This window comes from Glandiceps talaboti, chromosome 13 (assembly GCF_964340395.1).
Source record: "Glandiceps talaboti chromosome 13, keGlaTala1.1, whole genome shotgun sequence".
Taxonomy (NCBI): domain Eukaryota; kingdom Metazoa; phylum Hemichordata; class Enteropneusta; family Spengelidae; genus Glandiceps; species Glandiceps talaboti.
Genome location: NC_135561.1, coordinates 23,826,245 through 23,843,779, shown reverse-complemented (window position 1 = coordinate 23,843,779; position 17,535 = coordinate 23,826,245). Strand labels below are relative to the sequence as shown.

Below are 17,535 nucleotides of genomic sequence, written 5' to 3'. Positions count from 1 at the left end.
TTGTAATGTCGCTCGCATGTTTCAATTTATTTATGTGATTTTTTAAATTATTTGCCGAGGAGAAGCATTACAATATCTTCGACAGGCATGGCGTCGACAGCATATTATAGCCCACTATACTCGACTATACTCACTGATGTCGCCTTTTGAACGGCGCATTTAGCAACAAAGTAAACATATTTATCTTGAATAAATATACTAGCTATTAGATTGCCATATTATCAGCAATAAAATTGTAAAGAATTGAGGAAATTTCGTGAGTTTAGTGTTGTCATTTACATGACTTTAGCAACTCGTCTGGAAGAAAACTTGTATGGTTTCCCTTGTTGCGATATCACTTAATTTAATGCAACAAGCGGCCTATTTAATATTCATTAGAAGAACTCTGTAACGAATCTTGGTATTCGAAGTATACAGTTTAGGAAACCAACAAATCAAATATCGCGATGTGTTCATGATATTAAATATGATTGGACAATATTGACGCTGGCAATCAAGGTCGTGACCCCAGCACATGGTTATGAAAGAAAGCCTGCAACTAGATACTTGGCTAGCCACGTCCGGTCCAGTTTCTCAGGGTTTGTTTTGAAGTTAGAGACATTATTTCTGTACGACTTGAAGAATTTTACAATATATCTGATTGATAAATATGGATTACATCAACACGTGGATAAATTTAACCCGGCACGAATGTGCGCTGTGCTCTCCCGATTCCATACGTACATTGTACATACACTGCTTCAGCTTTGATCGGCGGAACTATCCTAGTATAAGCTTACTGCCGCGGCCGCGGTGACTGCACAAAACTTGACAACACTACCCCTCTACCGATATATAATAATCACCTGTATACCGTGATAAAAACAAGCAATAATTCGAGTCCCCAACAAGTCGATGAGACCTACTTCTGTTCTGTCCGATCCGAATGCGAGTTTCTTAGGTTTTATATGGGTTTCAGACTCGGACTAGAGTATTACGCCCTAGACAATAATAGATGTAAACTTGTGTTCACAAGCCAAACATGTGACAATACAAGACCACAACGAAAACTGTGAAAAATTTACAGGTCAGTCTCATTTTATATATGGACAACAAAATTAGGTCGGTCACAGTTCCATTTACATGATGCAATGACTCGGAGTGTACTTCCATATGCTGGGAGCAAATTGAATCAATTAGTGTATTATGGAACCAACAAATATATTGTGGCACGTGTCCCGATACGCCTTCTTGAAGTTTCCCATTGGTATTCTAATAGCTAGTATTTTTATTCGAGATGAAATATGTTTACTTTGTTGTTAAATGCACTGTTCAAAAGGCGACGCGAGTACGATTGGGCTAAAATATGCCGTCCTTGGCCCGGGGATGCAGTTAAACGTCACGACGGTATCGTAATGCTTCTTGTCGGCAAATAATAAAAAATAAGATAATAAAAGTCAATGAATGTGAAACACCCGACATTACAAGTGTTTATATATATCTAGTCTAGCCGTTTTGATTTATTTTGCCATAATATGGGGAGATCATATTTTAGCATTTATACCCACAGACACTGCCAATTAGTCAGAAAGTGTGAGTAAATATCGGTAAATGTTGGTTAATAAGACATGTAGAGTGTAGTTTTTGTTTACTGATGTCTATTACAACCACCAGCAATGTATTTTTTCACAATGCTGCTGAGTTTTATTCACCTGTTGACTACGCTCGTCATAGGCTACGTGCTAACCATGTCTCCTTATGACATCATAAAATCCCGTGGTCTAGGTGGGACCGGAAATACCCGAAAACTCTCGAAGTAAATCCGAAGGGAAGTGACTGAAAAAGGTCATTTTAAGGTGTTTGCAGACGCTTTTGAAAAGTTTTAAAACCAGAATGCATTTCACAAACATGTAGTCTAGCAAATTAGCGATAGTGAATGTGAGCATTTTGAATCACCTTTAATCAAAACTCTACTTTTGTAACCAAACTTTTCACTATCGAATTCTTTACTTTTATACAATGTACTTGTCAGGTACATGTAGGTTAGGAAGCCACAGTGTCGAAGAGCTACAAAGACGTCATTACAATGCCATTTGTCAAGATGTTTGTGCATACCACACGGCGCACACAGCATCGGGAGGTTAACCACTAGATGGAATAGCCCGATGATTAATCATTTTTCAACTTCAAGGATGCTGCATACATGTATGTGTATCATGAGTGATGAGTTGTGTACAAGTATGTGTACATTTAGTAGATCATGTGTCACTCATCCCAAGAACTTATTAGAACAAATGATTCCTTGCTACATGCTGCCACAGAACTGAACGATTTATGAATGGAGAGACTATGCCACTGCTACGTTTTTAAGGCTGGTAAGGGAAGAAATCAATTTCAAGTTGGCAGTTCCGCTCCCAGTTTCTGCAGTAATCACACTTTTACCAGGGTAACTGCAGAACTGCTACCAGCTGTCATTATTGAGTTGGTATGCATCCAGAAAACCGCCTCCACCACGATGCGCTACAATGTCTCCACTGTCTTTTGTTTGGCACATCTTATTGTCATCATGTCATTTCCGTAAGGAAGAAAATACTTTAGGGGCAGAAATATGTATGTGTGTGTGTGTGTGTGTGTGTGTGTGTGTGTGTGTGTGTGTGTGTGTGTGTGTGTGTGTGTGTGTGTGTGTGTGTGTGTGTGTGTGTGTGTGTGTGTGTGTGTGTGTGTGTGTGTGTGTGTGTGTGTGTGTGTGTCATTGTTTTCTCCAAAACGACTGGGTCAATTGATATGAAATTTGGTAGACATCTTCCTTATGGGAAAAGGAAGATCTGATTAGGTTTTGGTAAACATCCAATAAATTTTAATGACTCATTTGCATAATCCACGGTTTTCAGCAAGTAGTCTATATCTTATGAATTCAAGTTTCAAACTTCATATAATTTGGTACAAATATAAAAAAACGTATATTACATATGCTTTATCAAGCTTGTTGATGTAACTTTAAGTCTTAATTAATCATTTGCATAATTAATGAATTTAGGCAATTTGGCTATATCTTAAGACTGCATACTTCAATTTCGATATGATTTACAGGGTTCTCCACGATTTTGAAAAATAAAGGGGTGCCCTAATTTGCATATTGATTTGCATATAATTAGCATATTTCCAGATCATAATATTAGGAAGTGAAAAACATTTTCAAAATCAAAAACTCCTATTTTATCCATTCGGCAAACTAAAATGCACTGAAATGTGTTGAGATCACCAATTTCCAAACCTTTAACATAATTCACAATGTAAAAATTTCAGGAAGGAGGTTTACAGTTACACAGACGATGTTACAGTAATGTTGGCAAGCATGTTTTACACACACAACACATGGTATTATTGATGTATGTACCTCTAGGCTAGCTATCACTTAGTTTTAAGTTGTTGGTTTCACCTTGTAAATGTTTATGCAAATTAGGTCTAAAAATATCATGTTTGGTAAAAATACTTCAAAAATCTTCTCCAAAACTACTGAGCCATCGAGGTGAAATCTGTTGTGTACTAAGGTGTCTTGGGATGAGCAGATGTAACTTTCTTCTAGACAAATTCAGGGATCACTCTGGGCTGCGATCACATGCTATTTGCGCTGTCAAAACAAAAATATCGCGTCCAGAAAACTCAGTTGGGACACAAAATCACACCATCGATACTAATAGCGCGTCACTGTGATAGATACGCGGCATCATATCTAAGCTTTTGTTTACTACTAATGTACAGGGCCTAAAGGTGCATACTGTGCATGTCTTTTGCTACCCTCAAAATGATCAACTCATGAGAGTTATGATTCAAGGTTGGAAAGTCACTAAATCTAGGGCCATTTTCCCAGTCAATAAGTAATACCATATCAGGGCTCGAAATTCGGGTTTTTTCATGGTAGCCCAGGTGGGCTACCATCATTTAAATTTGGTAGCCCAAGAGCAGTGATTGGTAGCCCATATGCATGCATTCCTAAATTAACGGTGTTTGTATATATATATATAACTATATGATGTATTGAATTCGATGATTGATTGAGTCACGTTAACGCGTTATGTGTGCCATAAGCAATTTTTTGCATGTATGTGTCTGGGGACGTGTCATAAAGAGGGGACATGTGAGGCTTACTGTTAGCAAACAACGTACGGTTATTATTGCAATGAAGAATAAGACATCTAGTCCCAGTTCTTACTAGTAACTATTAGCTAAATCTCTTGGTGCAGTGAGACCTGTAAAATTTGAATATGATTCAACGTATGGAAAACGTATAAACAGTTTCATAAGCCCCATGGCCATTTCCTGATGTGGAGACTACGTCTTGGGTAGTTTAGAAACTATGTGCTGTTATCATTATCTATCCACGTGATTGGTTACTTATTAACAGACAGGTTAGACAGGTTTTGTATCAATACATGACGGCCATTACGGCAAAGGCCCAGCTTCCATTCATGGGCGAAGAGATAATCAAACAGAGTCTAAGACCACATCGGCAGACGGTCCATGCTGAAAACTTCACTCAGATAAATTCAAACCATCACGTCACCATTTCATTCTCACTAAAACTTCAACTGTAAACTTTCGTTTGGTAGCCCATCAGCAGTCTTTTCGGGCGACTCGACTGCTCATCCGGTGATGAGGTTGTTGTTGATTTTTTTTGAAAGTAATTTAAGAGACTCATTGTGCCAGACGAAACGTCAGTTTTGATATTAGCGGCGGGCCTGTACGGCTGTGATAAATAGACGCAATTTTATCAAACATGAACACTGAATGTAGCAACTTTTGTTAAAAATGTATTGTTACATTTCATGCAAGTTACGTTGTCACAGTGAACGCGTGCTAGTAATCAGCTGGTATGTTCGTCCGTACAACACACACGCGGCCGTGCATGCGTGTGGTAGGTCATGGACTGTGTTGCCATGGTTGTATTGTTGACAATTTTGTTACATTTTATATAATTTTTAAGACCACGTACGTACACATTGGTAAGACGCGTTGACGTTCGATGTTCAGTGGGAACGTATTGTGTTGGTTATATTAGCGACACGACGAAGGCCTGACATGTCAGCTTACTGTTTACGTCGGTAGCCCAAGTGGGCTACCAAATACGAAAAGTAGTAGCCCCGTGTCAACATTTGGTAGCCAAATGACACGGGGCTACCGTTAATTTCGAGCCCTGCATATACAGTAAAACGTTGTTTATCCGAATGTCGATTATCCGAATTGATCGGTCATCCGAACTGACTACATGTCCCCTGAAAAAATCTATTGTTCTTATGTCAAAGTAATGTTTCGGTAAAAATGTGAAGTTTGATGAATGACGAACCATGTGTGAATGAGCGCGGTTTGTCTTGGAGCTACAGTATGTATTGTTTGTAAACAATCACTGTCCACCACTTGAATGACGTGATGTTAATGACGTACGGTAAAACAAAAGACGACTACAGCAAGTGCGTTGGAATGATCACACCTTCAATAACATCTCAATAAAGTTGTTCTCCTATTGACCGCCCCGTTGTCTTTTGTCTTTTGTATGATTCATAAAAGATTTGAAATGATTGTGAAATGGTGAGAACGGCATGTCACACTCTGACTAAAGTGGCGACTTTCAAACAACTTGTCGGCATGAGATATAACGCAACCGTAGTTGCGGCATTGCTACTTTGACCATTGACTGTGATACCGAAAAGATGATTGTCGGTCAGAAGTGAAAGGAGTTTTGTTTCTTTTTCCAATAAAGATTTTCAAAGGTGTAAAACTTTTTCAGCTTCGGCCTACCTATAAATCTGCGATGTCTAGGAAGGAATCCTCACTCGATCGTGAAACTGAGGATAAAGAAAACGATGTCCCGTGTGAACCAGTACCATCACACGGCAAAGCGGCAGCTATGTTTTCTCCGTGTTTGTTATGGCTAGAGTCGCAGCCTGACCGGAACCTACCCAGTTGTTATTGTAGTTTACACAGAAAAGCAGCAGACAGCCGTGCAATGAAACAGAAACCCCTGACTTCGTTTTTCTGAACTTTATTATTTTTCTAATTGAGTGGCTAAATTGCGGACACGTCTTTTGTACACATTGATACAATTTGATTACATTTACATCATGTCAGTGAACACTATTTATAGATGCAACCATGACAACAGTGCGTTCTTATCAGCTGTCCACCACGTTGTTGTCTTTCTTGTAAATACGTTTTTTAGCACAACTGAACTGAGGTTCAGTAGAGCTATAGGGATCGCCTGGCGTCTGTCTGTGTGTGTGTGTGTGTGTGGATGTGTGTGTGTAAACAACTTAAAGTCAAAAACCGCCGAACCGATTGCCACTATATTTGGTGGGTCCATTACCTTGGGTGTCTAGTTGGGAAATTGTTCAAATCAAAATGATCACATCACAGGTGTGTGATTTGGGTCAAAAATGTGATTTTTGGTCAAAAAACTTAAACTCAGAAACTATTGGACAGATTGGTGTGAAATTTGGTGGGAACATTCTTAAGGGGGAGTAAAGTAAGATTTCTTCATGACGGGATGATTCCATCAGTGATATGCAAATTAGGGCTAAAAGTGTGTCTTTTTGGTTAAAAATCTATAATTCCAAAACTACTGAGCAGATTGGGCTGAAATTTAATGGGAATGTATCTAGGGATGTGTGGACAAAGAAATATTAAGCATACCATGATTCCATGAGTGATATGCAAATTAGGTGTAAAAATGTTCATTTTTGGTCAAAAACTTATATCTCATAAAGTACATGGTCACCGAGTCTGAAACTTGGTGAGATGTTTCTGAGTGTTATTCTTCAAAATATTTTGACAAAATTGGCCTTAGCGACCATGACCACGCCCTTAGCAACAACCAAATGGCAATATATTTTGGTCAAATAACATTATATGGTAGGCAAATGAGTAAACATTCAAAAAATGTATGCAAATACCGTAGCAACCATGACCACGCCCATAACAACAGCCAAATGGTGGTGTATTTAGTCCCCGCGGACGAAGTCCGGAATGGGGACTTATGGATTGGGTTCCGTCTGTCCGTCCGTGCGTCCGTGTGTCCGTGCGTCCGTCCGTCCGTCCGCAGCCGTTTCTTGGAGATGCCTGTACCGATTTTTTTCAAACTTGGTACAGGGGCAACATGCTATGGCATACATATGCACGTCAATTTGTTTTATGATACGATCCAATATGGCCGCCTAGCAGCCATTTTGTTTGCGAATTTTCCCTGTCTAAAGCCATAACTCAGACATGCTCACACAGATCTCATTCAGAGTTGGTATTAGGACAGTGTTCTATGGCATACATGTGCATATTCATTGTTGTCATGATACGATCCAATATGGCCGCCTGGCAGCCATTTTGTTTGTGAATTTTCATGTCCAAAGCCATAACTTAGACATGCTCACACAGATCTCATTCAAAGTTGGGGTATTAGGACAGTGTTCTATGACATACATGTGCATATCCATTTTCATTGTGATACGATCCAATATGGCTGCCTGGCAGCCATTTTGTTTGCAAATTTTCCATGTCCAAAGCCATAACTCAGACATGCTTGAACAGATCTCATTCAAAGTTGGTATTAGGACAGTGTTCTATGACATACATGTGCATATCCATTTTCATTGTGATACGATCCAATATGGCTGCCTGGCAGCCATTTTGTTTGCAAATTTTCCATGTCCAAAGCCATAACTCAGACATGCTTGAACAGATCTCATTCAGAGTTGGTATTAGGACAGTGTTCTATGACATACATTTGCATATCCATTTTCATATTGATATGATCCCCCATACCCGACCAATCCTTTATTGTTGTAGGCATGTTCCATGTCCGACAAGCAGACACAACATATCTAAGTCTGTTTGATTTAGGTTCACAAGTGTTGTTGCGTGATCAGAGTAGTGCTAATTCCTTAAAACCCAATCATAGCGGGGACTATGTCATTCTCAATGGCTTGTTCACAAAGGGTACGGGAGGTATTAAAAGGGGAAGGTGTGTCTGTGTGTCTGTCTGTCTGTCTGTCTGTCTGTCTGTCTGTCTGTCTTTCTGTGTGTCTGTGTCATCATTTTCTAGAAATCGGCTGGCTCAATTGTAATGGAATTTGGGATATATAATCTTTAGGATAATAGCTAGACCTGATTAGGTTTTGAGCCAGATCTGTTAATGTTTAATTAGAGAAATTTGCATATTAATGAAATCAACTAATTACGCAATATCTTAAGACTACATACTTCAAATTCAACATAATTTAGTACATACGTTAACCATAAGAAAACACATACGTCCTATCAAGTTTGTTGATGCACCGTACTGTGTTAATGAATAATTTGCATAATTAATGATTTTCAGTAATTAGGCTATATCTTAAGAATACATACTTCAATTCCAATATAATTCAGTACACACGTTAACCATAACAATCACATATGTCCTGTAAAGCTTGTTGGTTTACCTTTCAGTGTTAATGAATAATTTGCATAATTAATTATTTTCGGTAATTAGGCTATATCTTAAGAATACATACTTCAAATTCAACATAATTTAGTACATACGTTAACCATAAGAAAACACATATGTCCTATCAAGTTTGTTGATGCACCGTACAATGTTAATGAATAATTTGCATAATTAATGATTTTCGGTAATTAGGCTATATCTTAAGAATACATACTTTAATTCCAATATAATTCAGTACATACATTGACCATAACAAATTGTGTATGTCATATAAAGTTAGTTGATGTACCTTACAGTGTTAATGAATAATTTGCATAATTAATGATTTTCAGTAATTAGGCTATATCTTAAGACTGCATACTTCAATTTCAATACAATTTAGTACATACATTAACCATAACAAAGCGGATATGTCCTATAAAATCTTTTATATAGCTTAGTTTTAATGAAAAATTTGCATATTTAATGATTTTAGGTAACTAGGTCGTATCTTAAAACTGCAAGCTTCAAATTTCGTATAATGTGATACGTACATCATAATAATACGCACCTGTCCTATGAAGTTTGTTGCTACAACTTTTTCCTTTAATGAGTATTTTGAATAATGAATGATATTTAGTAATTAAGCAGTATCATAGACTTATACATATATTAACCTAAGAAAGCACGCTTGTCCAAAAAACAAAGCCTGTTACCATAGTTTTTTAGTTTAATTTATTTACATAATTAGTGATTCCCTTACGGGAGGCATTCAGTTTAAATCTGGTGAGGTTTGTCCTTCACTGCCAGTCATGTACTTTGTAAATTGTACAATGGATGAATATAAACTTGGAGGACTGTGTTCCCAAAAGTCATTTTTCCAAAGCAATGATTAAATGGTAGGTACTGGAGAAATAACACCACCGCAAAGCCTGTAATTGTACATCAAAACACAGAAAATATACACATAACATCATCACTGATCAATATGATCATGTTGTGATATTCAACTTTCCATTTTGACAAGTGCATCGCCTCGATCGACTAGTAAACATGTATCTCAAATCGAAATTACGTGTAAATTGATCATTTAGAAAAAATGACCAAGACAAGAATATTCTCATAGACATAATCATTACAGGAGATGCACAATGTACGCTTATGTCACGGAGTGTGTAACATGAGCATGCGTGCAAATTCCATTTGAAGTGTAGTAACGTGAGCCCGCAAGAAAATATGTCCACATGAGGGTGATTTGAACAAGTCATCGCAGTATTTCCGTATTTTGCCAAACAGGCAGTTGCTCAATCATCACAGGATGCCTGAGAGATTCGTGCGAGTAAACATGGAGTTTCATGTTACCGGTAGTGTACAGTTCTCAAAATGATATATCTATGGAAATTTCCATGAATTGCATGTTTAAAAGGTAAAAGTACGAGTGGATAAGTGAAATGATCAAGCAAAATCTATTTTCGTTTGTATGTATGTTTCAAAATTTCGGAGCAAGTAACTATAGTGCACATATGTTCCCGTATTTGAATGCTACTACGCAATCAAACCCTTGAGTTAACGAATCAGCGTGCGTGCCAGGTAATATTTGGTACAGTGTCTCAGTTCATACACACACTCACAGGCTCATTTACATTGTATAGTGCCATGAATGTTTTCATTGTGACATTGCAGTGCTAATATGAATAATGTGAACACAATGCTGGTAATTGTTACTCTATTAACACTTTATATTATGTCTATTCATGAAGGTCAAGTGAAACAAGCTACAGCCAATGTGAATGGCTTAGATTTCTCAACCACCAGTCATCACACCGCCACTTCAGAGGCTGCCACAGAAAACACAGTTATACACCATGTAGAACAGACACCTGCAGCACCACAAGCAGTAGCTGTTACAGCATCACAACCTACACCACAGGTATTAATTCAAGCTGTGCCCACCAATCTAGCTGCACATACACAAGCCATTGTCCACAATGCCACCGTTCCAACACTGACGCTAACAGCAAAGGAAGAAGACCTGTCAACAGCTCAACAACAACAACTACAGGTAACTATATCTTATATATATTAATATATAACCGAGTCATCAACTACAGGTAACTATACAGAGGTGGCTAATGATGTTAGAAACCCAGCGCTAGCACAGAAGTGGCTAATGATGTTAGAAACCCAGCGCTAGCACAGAAGTGGCTAATGATGTTAGAAACCCAGTGCTAGCACAGATGTGGCTAATGATGTTAGAAACCCAGTGCTAGCACAGAAGTGGCTAATGATGTTAGAAACCCAGTGCTATCACAGAGGTGGCTAATGATGTTAGAAACCCAGTGCTATCACAGAGAGGTGGCTAATGATGTTAGAAACCCAGTGCTATCACAGAGAGGTGGCTAATGATGTTAGAAACCCAGTGCTATCACAGAGGTGGCTAATGATGTTAGAAACCCAGCGCTAGCACAGAGGTGGCTAATGATGTTAGAAACCCAGGGCTATCACAGAGAGGTGGCTAATGATGTTAGAAACCCAGTGCTATCACAGAGAGGTGGCTAATGATGTTAGAAACACAGTGCTATCACAGAGGTGGCTAATGATCTTAGAAACCCAGTGCTAGCACAGATGTGGCTAATGATGTTAGAAACCCAGTGCTATCACAGAGAGGTGGCTAATGATGTTAGAAACCCACTGCTAGCACAGAGGTGGCTAATGATGTTAGAAACCCAGCGCTATCACAGAGAGGTGGCTAATGATGTTAGAAACCCAGGGCTAGCACAGCTGTGGCTAATGATGTTAGAAACCCAGCACTATCACAGAGAGGTGGCTAATGATGTTAGAAACCCAGTGCTATCACAGAGAGGTGGCTAATGATGTTAGAAACCCAGGGCTAGCACAGAGGTGGCTAATGATGTTAGAAACCCAGCACTATCACAGAGAGGTGGCTAATGATGTTAGAAACCCAGTGCTATCACAGAGGTGGCTAATGATGTTAGAAACCCAGCGCTAGCACAGAGGTGGCTAATGATGTTAGAAACCCAGGGCTATCACAGAGAGGTGGCTAATGATGTTAGAAACCCAGTGCTATCACAGAGAGGTGGCTAATGATGTTAGAAACACAGTGCTATCACAGAGGTGGCTAATGATGTTAGAAACCCAGTGCTAGCACAGATGTGGCTAATGATGTTAGAAACCCAGTGCTATCACAGAGAGGTGGCTAATGATGTTAGAAACCCAGTGCTTTCACAGAGGTGGCTAATGATGTTAGAAACCCAGTGCTAGCACAGAGGTGGCTAATGATGTTAGAAACCCAGCGCTATCACAGAGAGGTGGCTAATGATGTTAGAAACCCAGGGCTAGCACAGATGTGGCTAATGATGTTAGAAACCCAGCACTATCACAGAGAGGTGGCTAATGATGTTAGAAACCCAGTGCTATCACAGAGAGGTGGCTAATGATGTTAGAAACCCAGGGCTAGCACAGAGGTGGCTAATGATGTTAGAAACCCAGCACTATCACAGAGAGGTGGCTAATGATGTTAGAAACCCAGTGCTATCACAGAGGTGGCTAATGATGTTAGAAACCCAGGGCTAGCACAGATGTGGCTAATGATGTTAGAAACCCAGTGCTATCACAGAGAGGTGGCTGATGATGTTAGAAACCCAGTGCTATCACAGAGGTGGCTAATGATGTTAGAAACCCAGCGCTAGCACAGAGGTGGCTAATGATGTTAGAAACCCAGGGCTAGCACAGAGGTGGCTAATGATGTTAGAAACCCAGCGCTATCACAGAGGTGGCTAATGATGTTAGAAACCCAGCGCTAGCACAGAGGTGGCTAATGATGTTAGAAATCCAGTGCTATCACAGAGGTGGCTAATGATGTTAGAAACCCAGTGCTATCACAGAGAGGTGGCTAATGATGTTAGAAACCCAGGGCTAGCACAGAGGTGGCTAATGATGTTAGAAACCCAGCACTATCACAGAGAGGTGGCTAATGATGTTAGAAACCCAGTGCTATCACAGAGGTGGCTAATGATGTTAGAAACCCAGGGCTAGCACAGATGTGGCTAATGATGTTAGAAACCCAGTGCTATCACAGAGAGGTGGCTGATGATGTTAGAAACCCAGTGCTATCACAGAGGTGGCTAATGATGTTAGAAACCCAGCGCTAGCACAGAGGTGGCTAATGATGTTAGAAACCCAGGGCTAGCACAGAGGTGGCTAATGATGTTAGAAACCCAGCGCTATCACAGAGGTGGCTAATGATGTTAGAAACCCAGCGCTAGCACAGAGGTGGCTAATGATGTTAGAAATCCAGTGCTATCACAGAGGTGGCTAATGATGTTAGAAACCCAGTGCTATCACAGAGGTGGCTAATGATGTTAGAAACCCAGTGCTAGCACAAAGGTGGCTAATGATGTTAGAAACCCAGCGCTATTACAGAGGTGGCTAATGATGTTAGAAACCCAGTGCTAGCACAAAGGTGGCTAATGATGTTAGAAACCCAGTGCTATCACAGAGAGGTGGCTAATGATGTTAGAAACCCAGCGCTATTACAGATGTGGCTAATGATGTTTGAAACCCAGTGCTAGCACAGAGGTGGCTAATGATGTTAGAAACCCAGTGCTATCACAGATGTGGCTAATGATGTTTGAAACCCAGTGCTAGCACAGATGTGGCTAATGATGTTAGAAACCCAGTGCTATCACAGAGGTGGCTAATGATGTTAGAAACCCAGTGCTATCACAGAGGTGGCTAATGATGTTTGAAACCCAGTGCTAGCACAAAGGTGGCTAATGATGTTAGAAACCCAGCGCTAGCACAGAGGTGGCTAATGATGTTTGAAACCCAGTGCTAGCACAGAGGTGGCTAATGATGTTAGAAACCCAGCGCTATCACAGAGAGGTGGCTAATTATGTTTGAATCCCAGTGCTAGCACAGATGTGGCTAATGATGTTACTATCGATTGCGTTGACCCGTCCCGTTTGAGGGAACTAGACACATCGTGATAACTGTGGTCTTCACAACATTATTTTGCATAAATTTCACCAGTGGGATCTGTAAGTGGGGTTTCAAAGATATCGGCACTGCGGAAAATGTAAACACTTCTCTGTACCATAACAAAGCATCATTGAAACTGTTTCAACTTCCATGTTTTCACTGTCGCACTACGACAGTGATGAACACGTTAGCGGTTTCACAGTCATTCATGTTTCAACTATCACTTGAAAACATCTACAAATCTGTTTGGAATTACTAAACTATTGCTGAATAATTATTTCAGGCGATCGAACTTTTTGGTTTTCACGTTAAACAGAAGTTCCTGAATTCAAAAGACTTTTTACGGTTTGTTTGGTCGTCCCTATAGTATAAATGATGATACTTGGACGCACACGTCAACCAATTTCTTCCGACTTGGATGATTCACGTAAACCGACTGCCAAAGCAAGGGATTACACTGTACATGTAATATTGCAGACATTGTTTGTTTTCTTGTACCTGCAACTCTAGCTTTGAGGATTACCTTATGCCAAATTCTAGACGGGTTAGCTGTTTAGACACGATGAGGTCCAACATACGCAAATATAAACAACACTGCACTCTATACTACGTACGTAACGGCATGTGACCTTGTCAACGAAAATTACCGAAGGGTGGTACAAGCCGACATTCACGATAATTGAGTTGAATAGACTACGGAGAGGACATCGCTAAAATACACCTAAAGTTCTAAGTTAGGCCACATTTTGGTATAAAGTGAAATGAATACAAATGTAAATCCGGAAATTACCGATGAGATGTCACGTTTGACGTGACCTCTAAACTTCGAGTAAATTGTCGTAGATAGCATGGTATTGCGAACGTTTTTTTCAGTACTAACAACAAGTTGATCGTTCGACTGATGTTGATTCAATCCTTCTATTAACGTGAAAATCAAACAGTTCGATCGCCTGAAACATGTGAAATAATTATTCAGCAGTAGTTTAGTAATTCCAAACAGATTTGTAGATGTTTTCAAGTGATAGTTGAAACATGCATGGCTTTGAAAGCCGCTAACGTGTTCATCACTGTCGTGGTTCGACAGTCAAAATCAACTGTGTATAAATTATGGAAACGTGCGAATAAAACGAAAACGAAGAAATTACGTTTCTTGTGCGTCAGTTTTAAAATGACACGGCCCCTAAGGTTGATGTTGCGGCATACTGTCAAGCATGAAGTAACACGTTAATCGTACGTAACAGATACTCACTACATGCAGGACACACTTCAAGTTCAGTTACAGTCACTAATACCAAGCTAATAGGTAATACGTAGGCTAAAACCATCGATGGTTCAGCAAGAATTATGAGACACTCCCGACAGTTTAAAACTAAGACCAAAACCAGAACTTCAAAATCAACATGTACAAACAATGTACAAATCCGGAACAGTTTTTTGTAACACAGACTCTTCATCTGTCAAAGTTGGCGGAGGAAATACATGGTAGTTGTAACAGTATCAATGACGCTTTCTTATGGTACAGAGAAGTGTTTACATTTCCCGCAGTGCCGATATCTTTGAAACCCCACTTGCAGATCCCACTGGTGAAATTTATGCAAAATAATGTTATGAAGAGCACAGTTATCACGATGTGTCTAGTTCCCTCAAACGGGACGGGTCAACGCAATCGATAGTAGAAACCCAGTGCTATCACAGAGGTGGCTAATGATGTTAGAAACCCAGCGCTAGCACAGAGGTGGCTAATGATGTTTGAAACCCAGTGCTAGCACAGAGGTGGCTAATGATGTTAGAAACCCAGCGCTATCACAGATAGATGTATCATGAATAGAATAGTATCAAATACAAATTTTCCTTGCTTTCAGGCATTAGGACAAAATCAAATACAAGTCCAAGTGAGTCAAGCTGATGGACATCAACAAATTCAACTACATAATCAGCCAGTGCAGCAGCAGCAACAACAACAACAACAACAACAACAACAACAACAACAAGCCATCCAACTATCAATAGCACCGGGACAAATACCACAACAACTACTCCTTTCACAGCAACAGGTACATATTGTTATCTTCTCTATCACAAAGTCTAATGAAAAGACCGAAATAGTTGTACTTGCATCTAAGTGAGGATGAGGTGTTTGTCAAGAAAATATATTACAAGAATCGCTTTAATCTTGTATGTTTTCAAGGGTGTGTGTGTATGCGTGTATGTATGTTGTGTGGGGGTGACTTGTGTGATGGGTGTGTGACTTGTGTGTAGGTGTGAGTGGATGGGTATGTGATTTGTGTGTGGATGTGTGATTTGTGTGTAGGTGTGTGTGACTTGTGTGGGTATGTGATTTGTGTAGATGTGAGTGGATGGGTGTGTGACTTGTGTGTAGGTGTATGGATGGTGTGTGACTTGTGTGTAGGTGTGAGTGGATGGGTGTGTGACTTGTGTGTAATTGAGTGAATGGGTGTGTGATTTGTGTGTAGGTGTGTGGGTGTGGATGGGTGTGATTTGTGTGTGGATGGGTGTGAGACGTGTAGATGTGTGTGGATGGGTGTGTGACTTGTGTGTAGATGTGTATGGATGGGTGTGTGACATGTTTATTTGTAAAATGTATGTGTATGTGTATGTGTGTGTGTGACTTGTGTTTGTTTGTGTGTGTGTGGGAGGGGGAAGGGGGAAGTGGTGTAGGTGAGTGAATAAATGAGTAAGTGACTGAGTGAGGCTAAGTATTGAGCATTGTCAATGAAGGTATAGCTGCCTGTTAAATGACAGCCCATAGTTCCCCTTCAAAGCATACCTTGATGCAAGGACTATTTACCTTTGATATGTACAAGTGCAGGAATGAAAGGAGTATGGGGAATGTATATAGCAGAAATGAGTTTTGAACAAGATCAAAGAAAGATGAATATGTACGGTGATTGTGAAAACAAACCCTTGCATGATATTGAATTAATGTAGTGATTGTTTCAATTAATTTGTTAACTGAATGATAGTAGTACATGTAGGTACATTTCCTTTCAAAGCATACATGTTGGAGGTTGTGTTTGTTTATTGCAAGTTTTGAGCTGTGATGTTTTGTGATTCTTGATGCACACACAAATATATCAGGCTTGATACATTTAATTTAACTAATCAGTAATGCCAGACTTACTTAAGTTAGCCTGTGACGGTATTATTATCATCAGTATTTCCAAACGTACTTATGTTAGCCTTTGACGTTGTTATCATCATTAGTAATGCCAAACTTGCTTAACCCTTTCACCACCACTGGCCTCATGGGATTGTTTGTTCTCCACCAGCCCCCTCATTAACATAATGTGTGAGTGAGTGTTATGTAATCAAACTGATATAAAAATACTTAGAGTTGCTTATATTTAAAAAATAAGGTATTTGAATGTAAAATAAATTTGCTACATCATAGTTGCAAATACATACATTCAAATATCACACACAGAACCGAAATATAAATTAAAATAATAAAATAGTAATAAAACAAACATAGGTTGTTTATTTATTGACATGTCACAAATAAACAAAATATTTATATTACAAACAAAATTCAAAATACCAACATTTATGTTCCAACAAAACTTCTGTATACTGGTTAAATGGTCAAAATCGGCAAAAATTTGTCAGAAAATGTTAGTTTCAGTCGTAATAAAATTGAACGAAAATAATTAACTGCTCACTAATCTGATTACAACGCAATAGTGGCCCTGCATCGGCAATGAAAGGGACAAAAATATCTGAAGTCATCGCCCAATACCTTCTGAAAAATCAGTTTGTGTAATTATATATCATTGTTTGACAGAACAACAAAAAATTATGACCAAATTTATGCTCAAAATCAGTAAAAGATGCCCCCAAGTTGGTAGTATACGAGTCCGAATCGGGACGCCAAGGTGATGCTTTTTGCCGACATGCTGTACACTACAATATCTTACCCACAACTCTCTCTGATTGGTATGCTTGGAGGTTCCTTATTTTATAACTTTTTCAATAATCCATACTTTTCAACATGTTAAGCATAGTAATTAAGTTTAATTAATATGTAGCAAAAGAACGCTTAGGAATCAAAAATAAAGTTCTACAATTTTGTATAAAAATGAACT

The 17,535-nt window shown here is 39.2% G+C and overlaps 1 protein-coding gene across 1 annotated transcript in view; it reads left to right on the top strand.

Annotated features, from left to right (window-relative positions):
* Nucleotides 1–17,535, top strand: part of LOC144444629 (POU domain, class 2, transcription factor 1-like) — a 66,660-nt gene that overhangs the window by 13,036 nt on the left and 36,089 nt on the right. The window contains exons 3-4 of the mRNA XM_078134123.1: nt 10,192–10,493; nt 15,295–15,486. Of these exons, the coding sequence (XP_077990249.1) occupies nt 10,192–10,493; nt 15,295–15,486 (494 nt within the window). The remainder of the gene's footprint in view (nt 1–10,191; nt 10,494–15,294; nt 15,487–17,535) is intronic.